The sequence below is a fragment of the Drosophila rhopaloa genome, unplaced genomic scaffold (genome assembly GCF_018152115.1).
Source record: "Drosophila rhopaloa isolate 14029-0021.01 unplaced genomic scaffold, ASM1815211v1 contig_3, whole genome shotgun sequence".
Lineage (NCBI taxonomy): Eukaryota > Metazoa > Arthropoda > Insecta > Diptera > Drosophilidae > Drosophila > Drosophila rhopaloa.
This window is the reverse complement of record NW_025335123.1, coordinates 20,401,917-20,423,234: the sequence shown is the minus strand read 5'-3', so window position 1 is coordinate 20,423,234 and position 21,318 is coordinate 20,401,917. Positions and strand designations below refer to the sequence as shown.

The 21,318-nt window shown below is 37.9% G+C and overlaps 2 protein-coding genes across 3 annotated transcripts; one reads left to right on the top strand and one right to left on the bottom strand.

The window, feature by feature from the left end:
- Positions 1-4,265: 4,265 nt before the first annotated feature.
- LOC108046133 (sorting nexin-27) lies at positions 4,266-20,442 on the bottom strand. Of its 2 annotated transcripts, none has more exons than XM_017125704.2 (6): positions 19,562-20,442; positions 9,115-9,217; positions 6,411-6,493; positions 5,517-6,352; positions 5,038-5,216; positions 4,266-4,444 (listed from the first exon to the last, which is right to left on the bottom strand). In XM_017125704.2, exons 1-6 carry the CDS (start codon positions 19,882-19,884, stop codon positions 4,376-4,378), a joined length of 1,593 nt encoding a protein of 530 aa, XP_016981193.1. In that variant the 5' UTR covers positions 19,885-20,442; the 3' UTR covers positions 4,266-4,375. The 2 variants fall into 2 exon arrangements, with proteins under 2 accessions (XP_016981193.1, XP_016981194.1); XM_017125705.2 differs by lacking the exon at positions 19,562-20,442 and adding an exon at positions 9,318-9,422.
- LOC108046134 lies at positions 13,928-17,072 on the top strand. Its single transcript, XM_017125706.1, has 3 exons — positions 13,928-14,699; positions 14,772-15,923; positions 16,403-17,072. Exons 2-3 carry the CDS (start codon positions 14,987-14,989, stop codon positions 16,846-16,848), a joined length of 1,383 nt encoding a protein of 460 aa, XP_016981195.1. The 5' UTR covers positions 13,928-14,699; positions 14,772-14,986; the 3' UTR covers positions 16,849-17,072.
- Positions 20,443-21,318: the final 876 nt, after the last annotated feature.

Below are 21,318 nucleotides of genomic sequence, written 5' to 3'. Positions count from 1 at the left end.
CGATCGCGTTCCACTGGCGAATGAAAGGGTTGAGCGCCAAGCGGAACCCAAAATCGCCGGCAGAGCGAAAGAGAGCGATGGGGGGATGGGGGATGGAGAGAGAGGGACAGAGAGGGAGTGAGCGGGCGGCTTCGATTGCCATCGCTGTTTGCCTTTAATCAGCGCTTATCATCGGTCAGCGATAATCGCACACCGACCAAAAAAGTGTATCAAAATAATACTATTTTTAGATTGATCAATTATTATTTTCTTTAGTTTGTTATTGAAAAAACATGTATGTTTAAAAATAATACACAAATATTAATTCTCTAAACAAAAACCTGGGCTTCCCTTTCCTTGGATTATAAAACATTAATACAATTTTTAGACCGATCAATTTTATTTTCATATAAGTATATATTATTAAAAAAATTCACCAGGAAAATGAAACTATTTTGAATAATTCAGAAGTAGTGAGTGTTTAAACACAAAACTAAAAATAAATATTTAAGGACTTAGTTTTCAATTCTCTTTACAAAAAACCAAAGAAAAAAATGATAATAAAAGAAAGAAGCACTGAAAATGACAAAAAAAAAGTTTAATATTTCTATTTTAAAATTTGTAAGTCAAATAAAATGTTTACTTAAATTGAAAGGTAGAAAATTGTCCGCCAATACATTGTTTCAATCTTTGTAATGCTGGATTTTCGGAGTATAGTCTTAATCGCAGTGCACTGGTTACGCAGATATGTATAGCTGATCCACATCCCAGCTTCCCCCCTGAACACTCTTCCCCTTTTCTTAAACCTTCCTGTCGCTTCTGTTTGAACTCTGCGACGGCTCTCATATTGATTCAGTTAATTAAATTCGTTTTTCAGCCATAAGCCCATTGCGTTGATCGCATTTGTTTGGCTAGCTAATTAGGCGTAATCTCGCTGTGGCTCTCTTTCGCTCTTCCCCGTAGAATTCTCGACCTTGTTTCAGCAGTAAGCGTACACGACAAGAAAAAAATCAATCGCAAAATTAATCAACTGACAAAGTCAAGAGCTAAAACTCGTTCGTCTGCCGATTCGATCAATTCAATCGAGCAGCGGTAGCGGCAGCGGCCAGTTTTTATAATTACATGTGTTACCTGATAAGGTAAACAGAACCAACCCAACCACCCACAACCCCCGCCCCCTTCCCACTACAAACACCCCCTCCTGCTCCACGGTATAATATAATCTCACGGGGCGGAATAGTAATACTAATTCGCAATATTGTTTAACAAATTGCACTCATAAATTCTCTCGAAGTGGGCAAATATTTGACGATTGAGCTATATTTATGATTAAGGCATTAACAAAAGGAAGAAGAGGAGATAGAGGCGGTGCTGGAATATATGGAAAAAGTGAACTTTTCCGGTTTAGTTTGTTAGAGAGCTGGAAATTAAAAAAATTTCCAACCTATCCGAAAAGTTGTCTTTAAATTGTATATCTATTGTTATAATATTGATATCAATTCACTATTTTTTTTGTGAAATTAAATTTCCGGTATTCGAAATGCTATTATAGCCGGTGTACACTGTACCTAAACCAAAACGTACGAGGCAATCAGACTGAATCACATATTCGAGACGGTAATAAAACGATTTAATGAAACAAAAAAAAACAGCTGAACCATTTAACTTTTACAGCTCCTGATAAAACCCACTACAGTGCGGTTTAGGAATAAGTTCCTACATTATATGTAAGCTCCGCCAGAAAAATAGAAAACAATAAAATGCTAATTATTCGATATAGCATTTTATATATAATAGTCCTCTAGTAAGAGTTTTTACTGTACCACGTGAGAAGCCACTAGGCCAACACTCCACCAAATGATGTAAAAGCGGATTGCAAAAATTCAATACCGATGGCGAATTAATAAACACTTATTCGCCTCGTTATAATGCCGTGAAGCGATGCCCGAGTTCAGAATTAATGAACCCAGATCCTAGGTTGTTAATTGAAATGCAACCCGCGATTTGATGCCAAAGTCACCATCAAAGTTGGTCAACTCTCGAAACATGTGCGGATATTTCCAACTTACAGCCCTAACCATGGTATTTTATATCGTTTTGGGCCAATTTTGTGAAAACAGCTATGGTTTTTCTTATATTTTCTGTACAAAAGAAACGCAGTTATACAAACCTGTTTTAACCAAAGACCATCTTTTAACAGATGATAAAGTTGTAACTATGCCATTGTTATGTACAAACTATGTAAAAGGAAAAAACTTTAACTATTCATACACCTAAAAATTACTCAAATAAATAGTATTATTTGAATACTCTTAGTTCGTATTAAAATATTAAGTAATTCAATTTTTACATAGTCTCAATAATTTAATCTGGAACGCAAAGGTCGCACAAGAAATTCATGAAGTAATTTTGAAAAGGGGAAAAATGCGATGTTTTTATTATTTTTTCAATAAATTTTTTAAATTTGTTCATTTAGTTTAGTTGTACACTTAAACGTTTGATGGTTTTTCCCAGTTCTTATACGCTTTTATTTTTAATCTGTCATTTGACTTATTTTGTTGTATTAAATGTGTAAGAAAACATTGATAATTATTTTCGTATTTGTTTTAAGGAATGTATCTTTTGTTAGCGTATATATTTGTTCGATATATGTTGCTTCTGTTTTCGCGGTCCCCCAGACGCCCAACACTTTTGTTTCGCTCAACAGCTATGGGACAGAAAAACAATAATCAAATAAATAACTACAGATCGGAGTTAGTTGAATAGTATTATTAATTATTATATGGAATACACACAAATCTAAAATAAGCGCTCGCTACATGTAAATGGCCAAAAAGAGACAAAAAAAAAAGGAATAATAAGAATAAACATAATTTTAAATTCACATTATTGTAGGACTAAAACTAAACATAATAAATACATTACGTGGACTACACACCTTGAGAGATTAACAAATCCAATACAGATACGAAAAAGATATGGAATCAATTAAAGAATATGTAAAATTAATCGTAATAATTGTGTAAATTGTAAATATCACAAGCAGACGTCACTTGCATCGTTGATAAATGTATGCCTATATATGCCATTTCTATAAGTATGCGGGTGTATAATGTTCTGCCTTAAATTGTGTGAAATTGTTTATGTTTTTGTAATGGTTTTTTTGTCGATTTCTGTCGTGAAAGAAAGCTCTCGATTTTTGCTATTTGTGTTCTCTCTCTCTCTTTCTTCTGTCCGCCTGCCGTCTCTTTCTGGGTTAATTTTTGAGTTCGGTTTTGAGAGTTTAGTTGAGTTTTGAGTCTCGTTTTCGCATTTGTTCAATAACTATTAACGTTACCTTAATTTTAACTAACAGTTTCTATAGAAAGTTTTCGAATGAGTACATTATTTTCAACATTACATCGCTTTAGTTTACTATTAAATTTATATTGTTTCGTTTAGCATTTGCTTGTTGCCAACCTGCTTTTCTTTTGCGTTTACTCTGATTTCGGTTTGTTGCGTTCAGTTGAGTTCGTTCTAGGCTTTCCTACGTACATACAAATAAATAAATGATCAATGTTTGTTGATTTGATTGCTAAACATTATAATTAAAATTGACTTTTTACAATTTATTTTTCATAGATTTCCATTTTAAGCCGCTGCTTTCCTATGAACAAAATATACAAACAAAACAGAACAAAAGGTATTTGGAAAAGTATGAATTAAATATTACGCTGAGGTTGGCTTAAATATACTCTTCGATATATTTTTTTGTGTCGTTTATAATGTATGCATGTCTGTGAGTGGTGTGTGTATATTTATATATATTGTATAATGAGAATCGTCGGTTCTGCTTGATCTAAATTGGTGCCTGTGTTTGCTCTATGTGCTAAGTGCCGAAAACATTTGAAACATTTTTGTTGCTGCTGTTAACATTTTCCAACTCCGTTAATATCCGTTTGACCAGACCATTCCATCCAATCCTCCTCCTTAACTGGAGCATTGAGAGCCAAGGCGATTGCAATTGCTTGTCAATGTACAAATTATATATGTGTATATATATCAGTGCCAAATATACTTTACAATATATATGGGTGGTGAGGCTTTAGGTGCAGCAGTTTGGCAAGCACGAATCTGAGTCTTCAGATTCCGGAGCGCCCAAAAAACTGACCAGCCGGAATATGGCATGCTAACCGAAGGGGATGTGGTCGTATGTGGGTTTAGAAGCGGAGAGGTCAGCGACTGGGTTGGATCCACCGACCACCTAACGAACAATGTGCAATGCCTCGGTCCGCCTGGTGATGTTCGGTATGGTGCTAGGCTGCTTAATCTGTGCTTCCTGCCGTCGTCGGCGCCGCTGCTGCTCCTTCTGCTCCACTGGCTCCGCCTGCTCCTCCTGCACCGCCTTCCGCCTTCCCTAGTCGCCGCTGTCGTCCCACTTGCGCTCCTCCATGATGCGGTCAAAGCAGTCCGCAAGGAATGCATGCTGCAGGATAAAAAACAACATTAATTAAATGCACTTCATGTAAGAATGACATAGATTTGTGGTTTGTATAGTGCGCAGCTAAACTCCTCGTTTAATATACACCGTACATTTCGTACTACATATGTTTTCATAATCAGCCCTTAAATCATTTACAAATTAATTATAGCCGACTTAAAATATGGCACGGACTTGCGTGTTTAATTCATATAATGTTAATAATCTGCACTTCAAAATAAGAAAAATACTATAGTCCAATTAATCATTTAAACTGTATGCTAAAGCGTGTTTTTTTAATCGAAAATATATTTTTTGGTACATTATTGCCGTATTTTTTATTATCTTTATTATAGATATTTCATCCAAATTGGCTTGACAATAAAATGCCATCCGAAATCGTTAAATTTTAAAATACCAAATGCCTTTGTTAAATTTTATGAAATATAATATTCCCTTATTAGCAAGAAATGTAAACTCCAACAATAAATTTTGGATTGACCAAGGGTCCTATAACCAAAGGAAATGTTTTAAACGATTTTGTACTAATTCAGAGTTAAGAAGCGCATTATATTCAAGTTTTTAACGATGCGACATACATATGGCGTGTATACTTTGACCCAACGTGCAGGCTTATCTGGACGATTGTACTGAAAGCAAAATGACATGGACTCCTCGTCGCTCTCGGAGCGCGTGATGCTGTCCCAGGTCAGCTCGACCATTTGCGCCTCCAATGAGCCATCCTCACGGCAGGCGTGTAGCCGAAAGCTCTTCATGCCTGTCAAGAAACAAGGAGTATTAAACGTAAGGATCATTATAAAATATCAAGTAACAGAAACCACTTTAAATGCCATTTTAAATACGATTTAATATGTGTTTAAAGCCCAGCAAATATAAGAAATTCATTTCTTTAAGAAAGATTTGGAGGTTTTCTAGTTTTTTTTTGCATGTACTTCAATAGTTCGTTTTTTTTTTAATTTAGGATGAACTGCAGCCTTATCTTGAATAGTTTTCGTACGAATTCATCACGCTTGATTGCTTCCTTTAAAATGGTTGAAATAAAACAAACGAGACTCACCCACGGCGGGCACCACGTGTCCCTCCTTGCGACTATCACAGGAGCAGTGGGGGAAGACGACGTCCCCGTAGCCAGGCAGTGTGCGGGCCAAAGCCAGATAGTCGCCCGCTTTCTTGGCGTCCTGCAGGGCCTTCAGCTCGTAAAGTCGGCCATCGGCCCTGATATTGCCGCGATTCACCTCATCGACCGCCTGATAGAAGACAAACCGGCCAGCCTGTTCGCCATCCGGCAGCGTCAGCTCCTTGGCCACCGAAAAGAGCCACCGGCGGACGCAGAGGCAGGTGGATGAGGCGGTGCTATAGTTCTGCACGTACAGCTGATGGGGAATCTCGTGCGGCTGCAGCTTCCGCTCGAAGTTGTACTCGACGATCTCGAACAGGTAGAAATACTGCTGCGTGTAGGCGGTGAGATTGGCGCGCTGCACCAGAATCTCCCACACCACCTGGGCATTGGAGGACTTCTTCACCGATACGGTGCTCACTTCGTGATCGGGCAGCATCACCTTGATGTCCACCGGCGAGGCTGATATGTCGTCCTCGGTATCGGTGAGAAAGTCCTGAACGGCATCGCTTTCGGCGATCACGCGCACCGCGCACACCTTCTCCAGATACTGCTCCAGTCCACGGCGCCTCGTGTCCAACTGTTGCTCGCTCAGCTGGAAGGGCCACTTGCCGGGCAGCTTGGGGAAGTTGAAGCCGGAGAACTCCTTGCGCAGCAGCGAGTGCAGGTTGGCGAATTCCCGATAGCGACGTGAGCACAACTGTCTTCCGGCCATATGTATATTGAAGACAATGTACCGCTCGCCGTTCCGGTTCACAATCCCATAGTCGGGTATGCTAAAAGATGAGGGATTTTATAAAGATTGCCCCTTTCTTTTACCTTAAAGAGACTCACCTAATAGGCAGCGAGCGCTTGTCCGAGTAGTCAATGTAGGAGTAGCCGCTCTGATCCTCCTGCGGCTCCAGTCGATCGGCTTCCTAAGTTAAAAAAAAAACGATTATTTTATAAAATTAAAACAGTTTCTATAGGAATAATAACACATGTTAATGTGTTAATATACCGATATTAATATACCCTTGCATCTATTACAAAAAATAAATATTCTATATTTTGACTTTGATCCTTAAACAATAAACAATGAAGATAAGTCGATTTTCCGATAAATTGTCGATCATAATAATGTTACTTTTTTAGTTTTCGATTGGTGCCCACAGCCATTGCACTTCCCCTATAAATATGCAACATGAAACATGCAACATGCAACATGCAACATGCAACATGCAACATGCAACATGCAACATGAAACATTAAACATTCAACATGCAACATTTAACATTCTACATGTAACATGCAACATGTAACATGCAACATGTAACATGCAACATGTAACATGCAACATGTAACATGCAACATGTAACATGCAACATGTAACATTCAACAATCAACAATGAACATTCAACAACCAACAATCAATAATCAACTATCAACAATCAACAATCAACAATCAACAATTAACAATCAACATTCAACAATCTACAACCATCAATTAACAGTCAACAATCAGCATTCAAACATAAAAGTTGGTAAATGTTAAATAACATATTTGTAATGGCATAATAATACTAATAACATGTAAATGTTAATGTTAATTGGCTCCGTCATCATCACTAATCTTCATCTGTACTTATAATTCCCAACTAGTTCTAGCCAAAAAATTACGACCTATGTGCTGTGGCAGCCCATAAATTAGTTTACTCGGATGTCAGAAAGAGTGAGTGTGTGCTTTTTGATCTTAGATCCACTCAAGAAGTGTACCTGGATGTAGGACCTCAAGTAGGATCAAGGACCTATAAATTATATTATTACATATTACACATATGTGTGTCTGTGATTGAGGAGCGGTTGCAGACTGCTCACAGCGATACCATCTTACTTTGACCGGATGCAGTGCATCAAGGATTAAACTGAGTATGTACTCATAGAAATGAAGAAAAATCGACCCAAAAATAAAAACTAAACTGAAAACACCGCTTTTTAGAGAATTAAACCACAATCATTTAGAGATATGCCACTTTAAAATCGGATGTCTATAGAAAAAGTTATGGGCTTAGAAGTGCAGTTTTTGGTCACTTTTCTGCAAAGCCATTTTTCGAGAATTTGGAAGAGGTAACCCTTATAGAAATGACTAAAAATCGACAAAAAATTAAAAAATAAACTGTGAACGCAGTTCTTTAGAGAATCAAAACACGATCATTTAGATATATGCCACCTTAAAATCGGATGTCTTTACGAAAAGTTATGGGCTTAGAAGTGCAGTTTTTGGTCACTTTTCTGTAGTCATTTTTCGAGAATTTGGAAGAGAATTGACGAAAAATTATAGAATTGACGAAAAATCGACCAAAAATTAAAAAATTAACTGAGAACACAGTTTTTTAGAGAATTAAACCACAATCATTTAGAGATATGCCACTTTGTTCGAAAAGTTATGGGCCTAGAAGTGCAGATTTTGGTCACTTTTCTGCAAAGCCATTTTTCGAGAATTTCGAAAGGGGTAACATCATTAAAAATGACGAAAAATCGACCCAAAAAAAAAAAATAAACTGAAGGCACAGTTTTTAGAGAATTAAACCACAATCATTTAGAGATATGCCACTTTAAAATCGGATGTCTGTTCGAAAAGTTATGGGCCTAGAAGTGCAGAATTTGGTCACTTTTCTGCAAAGCCATTTTTGAGAATTTGGAAAAGGGTAACCCCTTATAGAAATGAAGAAAAATCGACCAAAAATTAAAAAATTAACTGAGAACACAGTTTTTTAGAGAATTAAACCACAATCATTTAGAGATATGCCACTTTAAAATTGGATGTCTGTTCAAAAAGTTATGGGCCTAGAAGTGCAGATTTTGGTCACTTTTCTGCAAAGCCATTTTTCGAGAATTTCGAAACATCATTAAAAATGAAGAAAAATCGACCCAAAAATAAAAAATAAACTGAGAACACAGTTTTTTTTAGAGAATTAAACCACAATCATTTAGGGATATGCCACTTTAAAATCGGATGTCTGTACGAAAAGTTATGGGCCTAGAAGTGCAGATTTTGGTCACTTTTCTGCAAAGCCATTTTTCGAGAATTTGGAAAAGGGTAACCCCTTATAGAAATGACGAAAAATCGACAAAAAATTAAAAAATAAACTGAGAACGCAGTTTTTTAGATGATTAAACCACAATCATTTAGAGATATCCCTTTTTAAAATCGGATATCTGTCCGAAAAGTTATGGGCTTAGAAGTGAAGTTTTTGGTCACTTTTCTGCAAAGCCATTTTTCGAGAATTTGGAAATTATGAAAAATCGACCCAAAACTACAAACCAAGATGAGAACGCAGTTTATTAGAGAACTAAGCCATAATTATTTAGAAGTGTGCCATTTTTAAATAGGATGTCTGTAATAAAGGTTATAGGCTAGAGAGTTCAGATTTTTGGTCACTTTTTTGCAAAGCCAATTTTCGAAAATAAAAATAAAATAAACTTTAGACTGAAATTATAATAATTTCTGCAAGGGTATAAAAACATCAAAATATATATGTTGAATGCTTGCACTTACCTGTTGTGTCACCGATATCACCGTCAGAGTTAGGCAGTCACCGCCGGACTTGATTAGATCCACGACCTGTTTGTGTGTGGCTCCCTCCACGCTGACGCCATTTCTGAAAAATTGTAGAAACCAACATTATAACATTATGGGGATATTATACATTACATTATATATATGGGGATATACTATGGGTCCTATACGAAATACCGCACCGTTGCAAGCGTTTCTCCAAAGCAGTTAACTGCGAAAACTGAACAGAATGAAAAGGCAGCATTCGGAGTGAAGTGGAAATCAAGAATGGAAACGGTTCTGAACGATCGCCTCGGGCGAATTAAAGGCGTTGCCGACGACCGCAGATCAATTTAAGCGAAAATAATAACAGTGGGAGCCCAGAGATAGCGCCGATAATGGATGCATTGACATCGGTGAAGTGTTGATAAGGCGGGGACTCTGGACAGACAGTAGACTCGATCCGATTCGATTCGGGTCAAGTTGGAATCACGTCGAGTGCTATATCGTATCTATTTAGGATCGAAGCTTTCGATTGCACTTAAAGATTGATAGACAGAGGAAAAGATAGGGGGCAAAATCAAAAGGGAATTTGTAAAACTAATAACCTCATTTTAGTGATAAGAAATTAATTGAAATGTAATAAAAATAACAAGGAAAATTAATTCGAATTTAACCCATTCGGATCATAAAATCTTGCAAGATTGGCACTTTAAAAAATATCCTTATATACAAGATCTAATGAAACAGAACCGAGGCTATTTGGTGGTTAGAATATAAAATTATAGATATAGGGTAGTTAGGTAAAATCTTCCAATTAACTTATAATCTTATGATTCAAAATTTGATATAAAACCCCTAAATCTTCTAATTAACTTATAATGAAACAGAGTGGAGATTTATATATAGAAAATGAGATAAAATATTATTACATTGCATAGAATACCACAGAATCAAGCCAATAAAATAGGGCACAATAAATTGCAGCCGCGGAAATTAAATGGAATCACAACAAGTAGCACAAATGTTATTTACACGACCAAGAAATCAAGTGGATGGCAATAAAAGGGAACAACGAACGAACGGGCTTTGATAAGGGCAAAGTATCCACCCCACATCCACATCCACATTCACATGAATTCCGAGCTTTTCCCGAGTTCCTCCACTTCTCCGGAGGAGTCTGCGTCTTCTTTCCGGTTTGCAATTTGCCATCCGTGCCATCCGTAAGTAAGTAAATAAATAAATTGCAGTAGAGATATCGCCACAATGTGACGCACTCTGTGGAACGCTCGAAAAGCTCCAGAGAGACCAGCGTGACTCACATAGCAACATGTCAGAAATCCAGAAATCGGGGGGACCTGGCATACCATAATACACCAGCATACAAGTATAATGGCCGATAAACCGGGGGCGAAGTGGAGAGCCGGAGGAGAATGGCAGGAGACAGGCGCAGACAGCTGAAAGCCTGAAACTGAAACTGATACCAAGACAAGGAGAGACTTTACTCCACTCCGGAAACCTGTTTGCAATGGAACCCAGACACTCTCGGTAAAAATAGTTAAAACAAAAAACCAAGACAAAAACACACAAAGGCAGAATACGAGAGAGAAACACAAAGCTATCTATGCATTTATTTATAGTCAAATGCAAATGCCTTTCCCTCTTAATTGTGTCCGACAATATGCGGCAAATGTTTTCTTGTTTACGACCGACTACTCAATTTCCATTAATTGTTGTAACCTAACTTTGAAACATTTCAACTATCTTTGACTACATATTAGCAGTGTGGTCTACTGTGGGTGTTAATTGTGGTAAGACAGCTAGCTAAATAAAGGCCAAAAATAGGCGCGAAAAGCGTGTAAATTGGCGCACAGTGGGACAAGCTGGCGTCGCATGTCGACCGCACAGTGGGCGTCCACCCACAAATTGTGACATGTGAAACAACATCTGGGGGCGTTGTGGCTTGTATTGTTATTACTAACTCCTGAGGGCATTTATTCTTTGCTCACACACCATATCGATTGGCATTTGCCTGCCTATTTTTAGTTTTCTCCCGAAGCTTTTATATTTTCAACTTTATGCTAAGGTTTTTAGGTGAAAAGGCCAAAAAATAAATAGTCCCATATAACATCTTTAAGCTCTAAGTTAACCCAGAATATGTAATATTCTATACTGTTTTGATTGACTTAAACTCAAAGCCTTTTTAAATCATTTAAAATTATTTCAAATCCTAAATGGATTTCAATTTTCAGTAAAAAACAGTTTTTCACCATAAAAGTATTTGAACATAAATACAAACAGATTTCAAACCACTATATAGACAAATCTCGAAACCTTTACACAAAAACAACCAACCAATTACCATTTCGAAGTATCAGAGAACAGTACAAGGTATCTCCCAAGTTGATAGGACAACGCAACTATCTTAAGCAAATACTAATGCGATTTCTATATTCATTTCTGTCAATGTTTATTCGCGATTTGTGTGTTTCCCTCCAGCACTAATTGGACATGGAAATGCGACTGTGCTGTGGTATATATGGGTTTTACGGGGAATGCAATTGTTTAAGTTGAGCAAATCGAATAAATATTTGCCAGCCCCGAACGAATAATAGAATAAAAAAATGTTTACATACAGATTTTTAATAGTTGCGGCGCGAAATGCAAAGATAATTCGCATATAGGCTATCGAGTGGGTTTAAATATCTAAAAATATGAAGAGAAAATTTGAAGAGGAAAATATATATATCCACATAATTACATATATCCCCCTGGATTCGCAACCAACGAACAAAGCTTTGCCATGCCCAGCATTCTGCATTGGATGTTTATATTTAATTTACCTTGGACACGTACTCGCTTGCAACTGAAATGTAATTCCATTAACGGGAATGGAAATCGAAAATTAATTAAGCCCAACAGGAATCCAGTGGAGGACTTGACATGAGTCCTTCCATTGCTTAATTCTCGTTTTCTGTTTCTCTTTCTGTTTGATGTGTTTTCTCCCCCTGATTCGAAATCGCCCCCTTACTCATTTTCTGTCATGTTTATTTCTGGCTTAGTCCGAATGAAACCGAAAAGTGAAACCTGAAAACATGAAAACCTGAAAACCTGAAACCGCCACCGAACTAAACTCGGGGTCTCTAGGAAATGCGGAAATGTGGGCCAGCCAGAGCCAGGCAACCAAGTCGAAACAACAACGACCACATCGCACTCCCCATCCAATCCGAGTCCATCCAGTGACGTAAATCTATTGATTATTGTCGGGGCATATGCCACAAACCACCAGCAACAACAGTAACAACATTGACACAGAACCAAGCCGCAAACACAAATTCGTGGCAGCATAAAAACACATGCTGGACGGCCGACTTCGAGGCAAAGGTCTCGATCTAATAATACCCAATAAAAATGTTGTTCAAACTTTGGCTATTTACACTTTTAACAAATAGTATAATGTTTCTTTGAGATGAAAGTCTCATTCTGTGACTTATTTTGGTTTTAAAACTATACATACATAGATGTGATAAGCAAGGAAATACAAATTTTACATAATATTGGAATGCCCATACATCTATTTTGATTTAAAACTTTATAAATTATATCTATTTAAAAAAAGTAAACAATTAACATTTTCACATTATGTTGAAACCCCTTATATCTGCTGATCCTATCTTGTTTCTAAACTATATTTTATAGACAGCTGGACTATAAAATCCAATCAAGCTTTAAAATTTCAAGCCATAACTACACTTTGATTAAATTATTTTTATTTTCGGTATCACGCAAGTTCATAACATGTAAAAAATTTGGTAACTCGATCTAACACACTATTCGTCTTCTACGTGGTTCATGTGGTTGGACAAAGACGTTTAGTTTATATGCTGGCTACAAATCAGCTAATGACCCTTCAATAACTCAAGCCATATGCCACAAAAACTCATTTGACCCGTGTGGCAAGTTTGAGTTGGGAAATTGTCTGCCACTTGCGTGTTTAAAGGCTTCTTAACACTCAATTTAGTTTCAGCCTGAGAGTATAAACTTTAAATTGTTTGCTTAAACTTGTACATACGAAATACGTACGTATATGTATATATTTGTCAAGGGAAAATACCTTGGGAGTAATAGGATAGGAAGCGCAGGAGTTGAAAAAGAGGGAAAAGAGGAAAAAAGTGAAGCAAATTTCCGGCTCAAGATGCAATTGTTCCTCTTCGTTTCAATCAAGTTCCCTTCTTTTTTATTGTTTGCTATACCCGCAAAGTTGTTCTCGGTATTCTTTGGATGGATTTTTTCGTGTATCTTGATACACACTGGGAGAATAAAGTTTTGCATAATATAACAAGGCCGAACAAAATTGCCGAATGATTAAATTAACGCTGAGTTTGAACATTTCTTGAAACTATTCAATTTTTAAGCCTAGTTTTTATCAATAGACAAGAGTTTTGTGTGTGCTTTCACCAAGCAATTTAAACTAAACAACCCTTGACTTTTTTCCATTTTAAATTCTTACGAATGTCACGTTTAAGAGGACGGGAAATGACCATATATTTTCTCATTTTATTTTATTGTTATTCATTTAACCACTTATTTTAATGTTTCTATTTCTATGTGTGCTGGCATTGCTGTTGTGGACTTTAACGAGAAGTGCTAAGAAAGCGAAACGAAAGGCGAACTGAAAATAGTTCATAATCCCCATTGATTGAATCCCACAACCTGAGAACAACCAACGACGACCTCCCACGACCAAGTACAATGTTAAGGGGACTGAGAGATGGTCAAGTGCAAGACGTGCACAAAAGATGCAGATGGAATATGGCTAGAAAAGACTGTCTGGGGTCCTTGGGGTCCTCAATTATGTCATGTATCCAGAAGTATCCATTCAGTGTCCCGTTTTGTAGAGCAGTCTCAAAAGGCGACTGTTGAAAAGGTTCAGCAATTCATCAAACCCTCTTCAGGATTAGCCCAAGGGTCAATGAACCCATCCTTTTCGTCCTTAGGCATTCCATTGTTCAGTGGCAACGGGAGAATTACTTGACAAGTCCAAGTTCAATTCAAAGTGCATTATATAGTTGCCCTATTAAATCACCCGCAAAAGTTCAACAACTTTCAATTATTATCATGCCAAATACTAAGTGACTGCCTAACCGACATAAGTAATTGATGGCCCATTTTCTCGTTGAAATGAATTAGGTTTCATGTATGAGTTAATTCAGTCAACAAAGTTGAGACGTAGCAAGTAGCAAACACACAAATTGTCCAAGGAATTTATTTATTCACTTTGAATGCCCAATGTGGGGGGTGTCAAACTTTCTTCGCAGCAATATGGGTTAAATTCACAGGCAAATTGTATTTTCTTTCAACAAAGTTTATTATTTTTAATTGTCTAATGTTTCGGGAGGCAAACGGCATTAAATTGATTCTATTCAATTTCACAAACTATGCCGTTTATTCCACCTCCAAAGTGTTAGTTCTCGTATTTAGCATACGTTGAACGCAAATAAATGGATCAATTGGTAAACAATACCTTTAATTGCTATGAAAAGCAGAGTGATATTTTGATTTTACAAGCGCACAATCAATTTGAGGTATCTAAATCAATTGTTGTAATGGTTTCAAATTTCACTAACCTATTAAATTTTCACGGATCAAATGTTTAGGTTTTGAAAGTGTCAGCACTTGACGAGTGCCATCTGCAATACAGACAGAACCCACATAGAAATACCCATTCAAAAACTTATCCTGTCCAATCAGTGCGAACTTGGAACCACTCGAGATTCAAAAGCTAATCTAATCGCAGTATGGCCTGCATTATTCTTAGCCAGCTAGTTCTTTGTCCAAACAGTCTGACCAGCAATTCCAAACCGATTACACGATGGCTAGGAGGGAAAAATTGGATTCCCAGGTGCTGCTTCTTATGGTGGGTGGACTGCTCATAATGGGATTGACTATAGTAAATTCCCTGGAATGCTATGCCTGCGATTCCGCCGAGGATTCGGAATGTGCCACTCGACCGGGTCAGCAATTGGAAGTGGAGGAATGTTTGCAGACCGGCGACGAGTGTGTCACCTCGATATCTGCGGGACTAACACGACGCGGCTGCCTGGCCCGACTATATCCCAATGGCTATTGTGCCGCTCCGTGTGACAGGTGTAACACGAGTCTATGCAACCGGCACGTTTATCCCACGGATCGCTTGCGATGCTATCAGTGCAGCGGATCGGAGTGCATCGATGTGACCAGCAGACCACAGTATCTGCTACCATGTCCGGTTTATCGGGAGGATGACAGGTGCTACACGAACGTAGTGCACTTATCCAATACCCAGCGTGGTTGTGAGCACACCAATCTGCCAGCAACCTGTCCGCATGTTTGTTTGAAGTGCAATTACAATGGTTGTAATGTGGAGAAGACCGTCACGGAATCGCGTTGCCTCCAGTGCACCCACAATCGACTGGCCCCCAATCCCGATTGCCTGCGGGATCAGGCCCCGGAGGATCAACCAAGTTGCTCCTTGAGCAACACAACTGTTGCCCATTGCGTCAACAAAGTGATGTACGGACATCGGGAGAACTGCTACAGCTATCGGAATACCCAAACGGAGGTCATTCAAAGGGGTTGCTCCACAACGATGGGTTTCTATCCCACCGGCGATTTGAGCGAATGCCACGGCGAATTCTGCAATTCCAACTGCCAGGATATAGTCTGTGCCGTCTGTAACTCCACCGCGAATCCGGGTTGTCGGGCAGGACGCAATCTGCCAACCGAAAAGTGCGCAGCGGGCACCACGGCCTGCTATTCCTGCGAGCAAGGTTAGGGTGAGTGGGTGGTTCCGGGGAATCAGAGCTGGGAATACCCATAAAAAGACCCACTGAGATAAACAGCAATGCTTTCTTATTTTAATTTGGTATTATATCTATCAATAGACCAATCCGAAACATTATTAATTCTTTTTTTAATAAACTTCGGTATTATACCATAAATCATTTTTAAAGAGTTTTAGTAATGCGGAAAAGTCAGAGGATATTCTTGGTTTAACTTTAAAAATATTATACATATGAAAATATAGTAAAATCAAAAAAAGTCATGAACAGTCAACGACGAATAGTAACATATTTATTTTTCGACCAACATAAGAAAATTGTAATTCAATTATAAATTATATTAGTACTAGAAAGAAAAATAATATTTAAAACCTGAAATATGTTTATGTTAGACAAGACCCCTATTGTTACTTGTAAAATCCCTGACAATCCAGAAACCTATATAAATGTTCCCTGTATTTATGCAGATACCTTCCTGCGACGTGGCTGTGCGGATGCGGACTTTGCGCCTTCTGCCCTGGGTGACAGTTGCCAATTGTGTCGGGATGCTGATTCCTGCAATCGCTACTCCGTGCGGAGCTGCTATCGCTGCAATGCACAGGACAAGGATACGGATTGTGCGGCAATGGATTTGCCTACGGCGATGACTACCAGTAATTGCACTAGCTCCACGGAGCTGTGTGTAAGCACAGTGGTTAGTCGTCTGGATGGGATCTATACGGTGCGAGGATGCGAGGGTCAGGTGCCGGAGTGCTCCGCAAATGATCCGTTCTGTGTCCGATGCAATGGAAGTCTGTGCAACGATGCACCCACTCTCTGGAGGCAAACACAAGTCAATCTGGTTTCAAATCAGGATTTGCCGGATAGCTGGTGGTCACTACTTCAGTACTGGTGGTCCAGGAAACTCCGATAGTTCCAGGCAATAAAGTGTGGTGGGAGAGTGAACTAATAACTGATGATAATGGAAGTTTGGCAGCTGATAATGAAATGAGAGGAACGCCCCCCGAAAACACACATTTTCTGTGAACCAATACTCTTCTGAGGTCCAAGTTCTATGAATACTGATAATAATCTGACATCCTACAAGACGGTTATAGCTTGAAACATGCATAACTCATATCTTTTGATACTTTTTAAATAATAAATTTAAATAAAAAAGTAATTTTTTACAGCTTTTAAACATTAATTGATTGACAACTTGTGAATTAAATTACTGAAGGAATATTGTATGTATATTATTCTTGTTTCAAATTTTTTCGAATATTTTAATTTCTTTAATTGAGCAAATTTGCCTGATTTTTATAACATCTAGTAAAGTATACAAAAGTAGCGGGATTTAAGCGCTTGGTACCAGTTGAAAACTGGTTCGCAAAAGGCGGAAACCAAATGCAAATTTGTTTGCTTTTGCTTTTTGCTTGCCCTCTGCAGTTTGTGTTTTTTTTTGTTGCTTTTGCTTTTACTTTTACTTTAGCTTGTGTTTCTGATTTTCTGCTTTTGTTAGCTCACGCGCAGCCAAATTATAACGGCTGTCCGTCATTGTTGTTGTCGTTTTCACTGATAATGAAATGATGGGCACTGCAAATAGCAACAACAAGCCCCATAATAGACGAGCATGACCCCCCTCGCCCGTCTCCGTTTTTCCACCCACCTAAGTATCTCTTATTTTCACGTCACACATTCTGTTTGCAATGGAAAAGTGTGGAAAATTTGTTAGTTTTTCGTTGCCGACGAGAAGGTAACGATGATAATTAAGTTGTTGGGTGCTGGAGCAACGAAACATTAGCAAAATTTATTAATTGAATTTCATCTCGAAGCGGGGATAGTGGATGATGAAAAGAGTGAGTAAATACCGCACCCACGAAACGATGAAAATGAAACTTTATGAGTACCAAAATACAGTAAACACTCCTTAAAGTTACATTTTTTTGAGGTAATCAAGACACATATTTTAATCCGAATCGGAAACGCATTTTTTTATTTTTCGTGATGTATATTTTTGAAGAAGGTTTAGTATTTGTTTTTTTATGAAAAGTCAATATTTTATTAGCAACAATTAAATATTATAGGAGATCAATCACTTAAAAAGGCGGAATTTGGATTTGATTTCGAAAGATCAAATACAAAGTCCAATTAAATTTATATATTGGTTATAATATTGATTTTAAATTATTGGAACATAGTAAAAACCTTTGTTCCTCTAATTCACTATTGCCTGAGTTGACTGTGCATACAAAAACGAAATAAAATAAAATGGTTGATGGACAACCTCGAATGTGAAGGAAGGAAAAGAGGGAGAGGAGAAGCGAGAAGGGCAGCTCACTGATAACGGGTATCGAAACTAAAATGTCAAAGATGCTAAACAAAAGCTTTGCTTGGCATAGAAAGAGATTAAAACCAATGAGCAGAGTGGAAGAAAGAAATGCAAACGAAAAAGAAATACAAGTGAGCTTTTTAATTAGCCTGAATGCAATAGTATTGAAGTGAATGCCCATGTGTGTACCATAATATTATAACATTCGAGAAAACATAAAAGCAAAAAAATTATTTAATAACAAGAAAGAAATACTAGCTTTCCACAAAACTTGGTATGAGCTTACAACTTAAACATCCTAAAAATGTCACCTATAAGGAATAATATTATTATTAATAAAGAAGTATTGCCCAATAGCTTAAAAACTGATTACGATTGTAAATTCTAAAGCCCTTTATATATGAGGTATTTGAAATTTAGTAATATTCGAACATATGCATTTGCCTCTCTGTTCGAGCACTTCCCGAAATATCGATACCAACCCTCTTACACGGGTGAGCATCGACCCACCAACAGAATCACCTCATCAATAAAAAAAAAAAAAAATAAAATAAAATAAAAAAAAAAGGTATACACAGATGCAAGTGTTTATTAATATTCCTGGTAATTTTGACCCACTACAAATTCTCTTCCAACTTCAGTTCCAATGCCGCCACCCACCCAAACTCAAACGCCCCTTTCAGCCCGAAAAGTGGGTGGGGTCAGAGGTTGGAAAACCACTTCGTGGGGTTAACATTACTTGCTTAACCCCTAAACACAGCAACAGTATAAGACCTGCGCTTAAAGAGCTTGTTCTTCAGACTGCTTTTTGAATTTTGACACACTTTTTAGAAGTTTTTTATGTACACCAGGAATTACTGTACTCAATACTATAATTTGGGTAATAATTTCATAAAAGAAAAGTTATTTTCAAGAAATTACTAACAAACCCAAATCATATTATAACATTAAACCACTTTTACACATTCTCCTAATTGGTCAGTTATATAGTGTTATAGCAGTATTTCAGTTTCTAACCATGTCAGTGTCAATTGGGATTTAAGTAGTAGTAAAAAGGATATAATCAACCCAGACATATGTATGATCAATATAATTATGTTGCCAGTTAACGTAGTATCCAAATCGTTAATGCTAAAGATATAAACCACTTTAAAAAGTTCTAGGAGTTATTAGATCGCCTCTTTTTAATAACATAAGGGAATGTCAGTTTCAAATGCCCCAAAAATGACTATTTCAGAACCACTATTTCAGTAAGGCGACTATTTACTATTCAAACTTGTTTGGTAGAATGTTACATATCAAGGATAATACTTACACCTCCAGGATGCGGTCTCCTTTTTTGATGCCCGCTTTTTCGGCCGCCCCATTTTCAAGAACGGCGCTCACATGTTGAAGGGGGGCGTACAATTCGCCGTTGATCGAGCGCAATTGACCCCCCTCGGAAACTTGACCGCGCACATTGAAGCCGAATCCCGTTTCCGTTTTGTAAATGGTGACGACACGGGGGCCATTTGCTGTGGTTACGCCTACGCCCATGACTCCCCCTCCAACAACCCCTCCTCCTGATGATGCGGATACCACCGCGCTGGATGGGCCAGAGGGCGGGGGGAGGGGGTGATTCTCGCCAACGATGCTCATTGCGCCGGTCGTTCTTGCTCGCTCGCACTCACTGGTTTAAAGGGAGGGGGGGCTCCTCTTCCCCTCTCGTTTGCTCTTCCTCTCTTCTCACCCCTTCACCCACCTCTCCACTCCTCCTTCTTTGTTGTTTGCACAATGTCTTTTGTTGTGGTTATTTCTCTCTTTTATTTTGCGTAATGTTTTCTGCAACTTCTTTTCGGCATAAGCACACACACACACGTATAGAGACACCGCCACTTTTACTTTTTCCCCTCCTCGTTCTCTCTCCTTCTCTCCACCAAAACTCCTCTTCCACTATCTCTCTCTCTCCTCCGCTCACTGCCCCACACACACACACACCGAAAAAAATATAATATTTGTGTGTTGTATTTTATTTTAACCCGCCGCTTGTGTTTTCGCGCTGCGCATTTTGTTGCTAGCATCTAGCCATTGGTAATTGCATTAACTATTTTACACGTAATTATGCGCAATTTAGCCGCTTATTTATTTTGTTCCATTGCTGAAAATGAATCCGAAACTAGAGGTGCGCGATGTCCGATTGCCGACTGAAACAATCGGGGACAGAGTGTCGTTCGCGGTCCATCGGCCAGCGATCAGCTGACCGGATTATCGATAGCTATCGGGGGAGTGAATGTTATCGGCATCCGGAAGCGTGACGAGCGCAATTTTGAGCACCCAAAAAGCTCAGGGACGAACAGTGGGCTAAAATTAGAAACTTCCAAAAAATATTGACTAGTTCAGCTTTAAATATAAGGTTTTTTTATCAAAAAATTATTCTCATAAAATTATTTCATTTAAATGATTGTTTTCTTAACCCACTGTGCAGCGTGATGAACGCAAGCGTGAGGAAAAAAGCTCAGCTTTAACTTATAACGGTACACTTCGAAGGGTTGCATTTTCCAAAAATCAAATTAGCTTTCAGTAGCCAAAACTTGATCTATTATAAAAATTAGGTAAAATTATCAAATTTGTAACCTCAAAAAAAAACTACAGAATTTAGTCCCATAAAATTTTAGAAATACCAAATGTTCTTTAAATTATAAAGATAATATCTAATTTTATATAGTTAAGATAATAATCATCCAACTATAAATTATTTAAGAACCTTGCTTTGTAAAGAATTTAATACTTTTCATACAGCGCTGCCAATCCAAGGGCTAACATTTTACTACTTTGAAATAATTCATTTCACTGCTTCTCAATTCAAAATAAAATATATTTATTAATATTTCCCAAAACCCAATTGTACTTGTAATTCCCCAAAAATCATATAATGAATATCGAAGAGGATGGGGGCGTGACTACGACCATAAAAAGGGATCATTCATACATGGGCATGGTCGTCGACGCTTTTGGACGAAGATTGGGGAGAGGGATGGGGTGCTGAAAAAGTATTTCCCTCCCAAAACATGATATTTGAATGCAATGCTTCCT

What these genes read in the sequence shown, in the direction of transcription:
- LOC108046134 (XM_017125706.1), top strand. Translation starts at nt 14,987, where the DNA reads ATGGCTAGGAGGGAAAAATTGGATTCCCAGGTGCTGCTTCTTATGGTG. An exon ending in CTGCTATTCCTGCGAGCAAG is followed by an intron (nt 15,924 to 16,402) that starts GTTAGGGTGAGT and finishes GTATTTATGCAG; the next exon opens with ATACCTTCCTGCGACGTGGC.
- LOC108046133 (XM_017125704.2), bottom strand. Translation starts at nt 19,884, where the DNA reads ATGAGCATCGTTGGCGAGAATCACCCCCTCCCCCCGCCCTCTGGCCCA. An exon ending in GGAGACCGCATCCTGGAGGT is followed by an intron (nt 9,218 to 19,561) that starts GTAAGTATTATC and finishes ACAATTTTTCAG; the next exon opens with AAATGGCGTCAGCGTGGAGG. An exon ending in TGATATCGGTGACACAACAG is followed by an intron (nt 6,494 to 9,114) that starts GTAAGTGCAAGC and finishes TTTTTAACTTAG; the next exon opens with GAAGCCGATCGACTGGAGCC.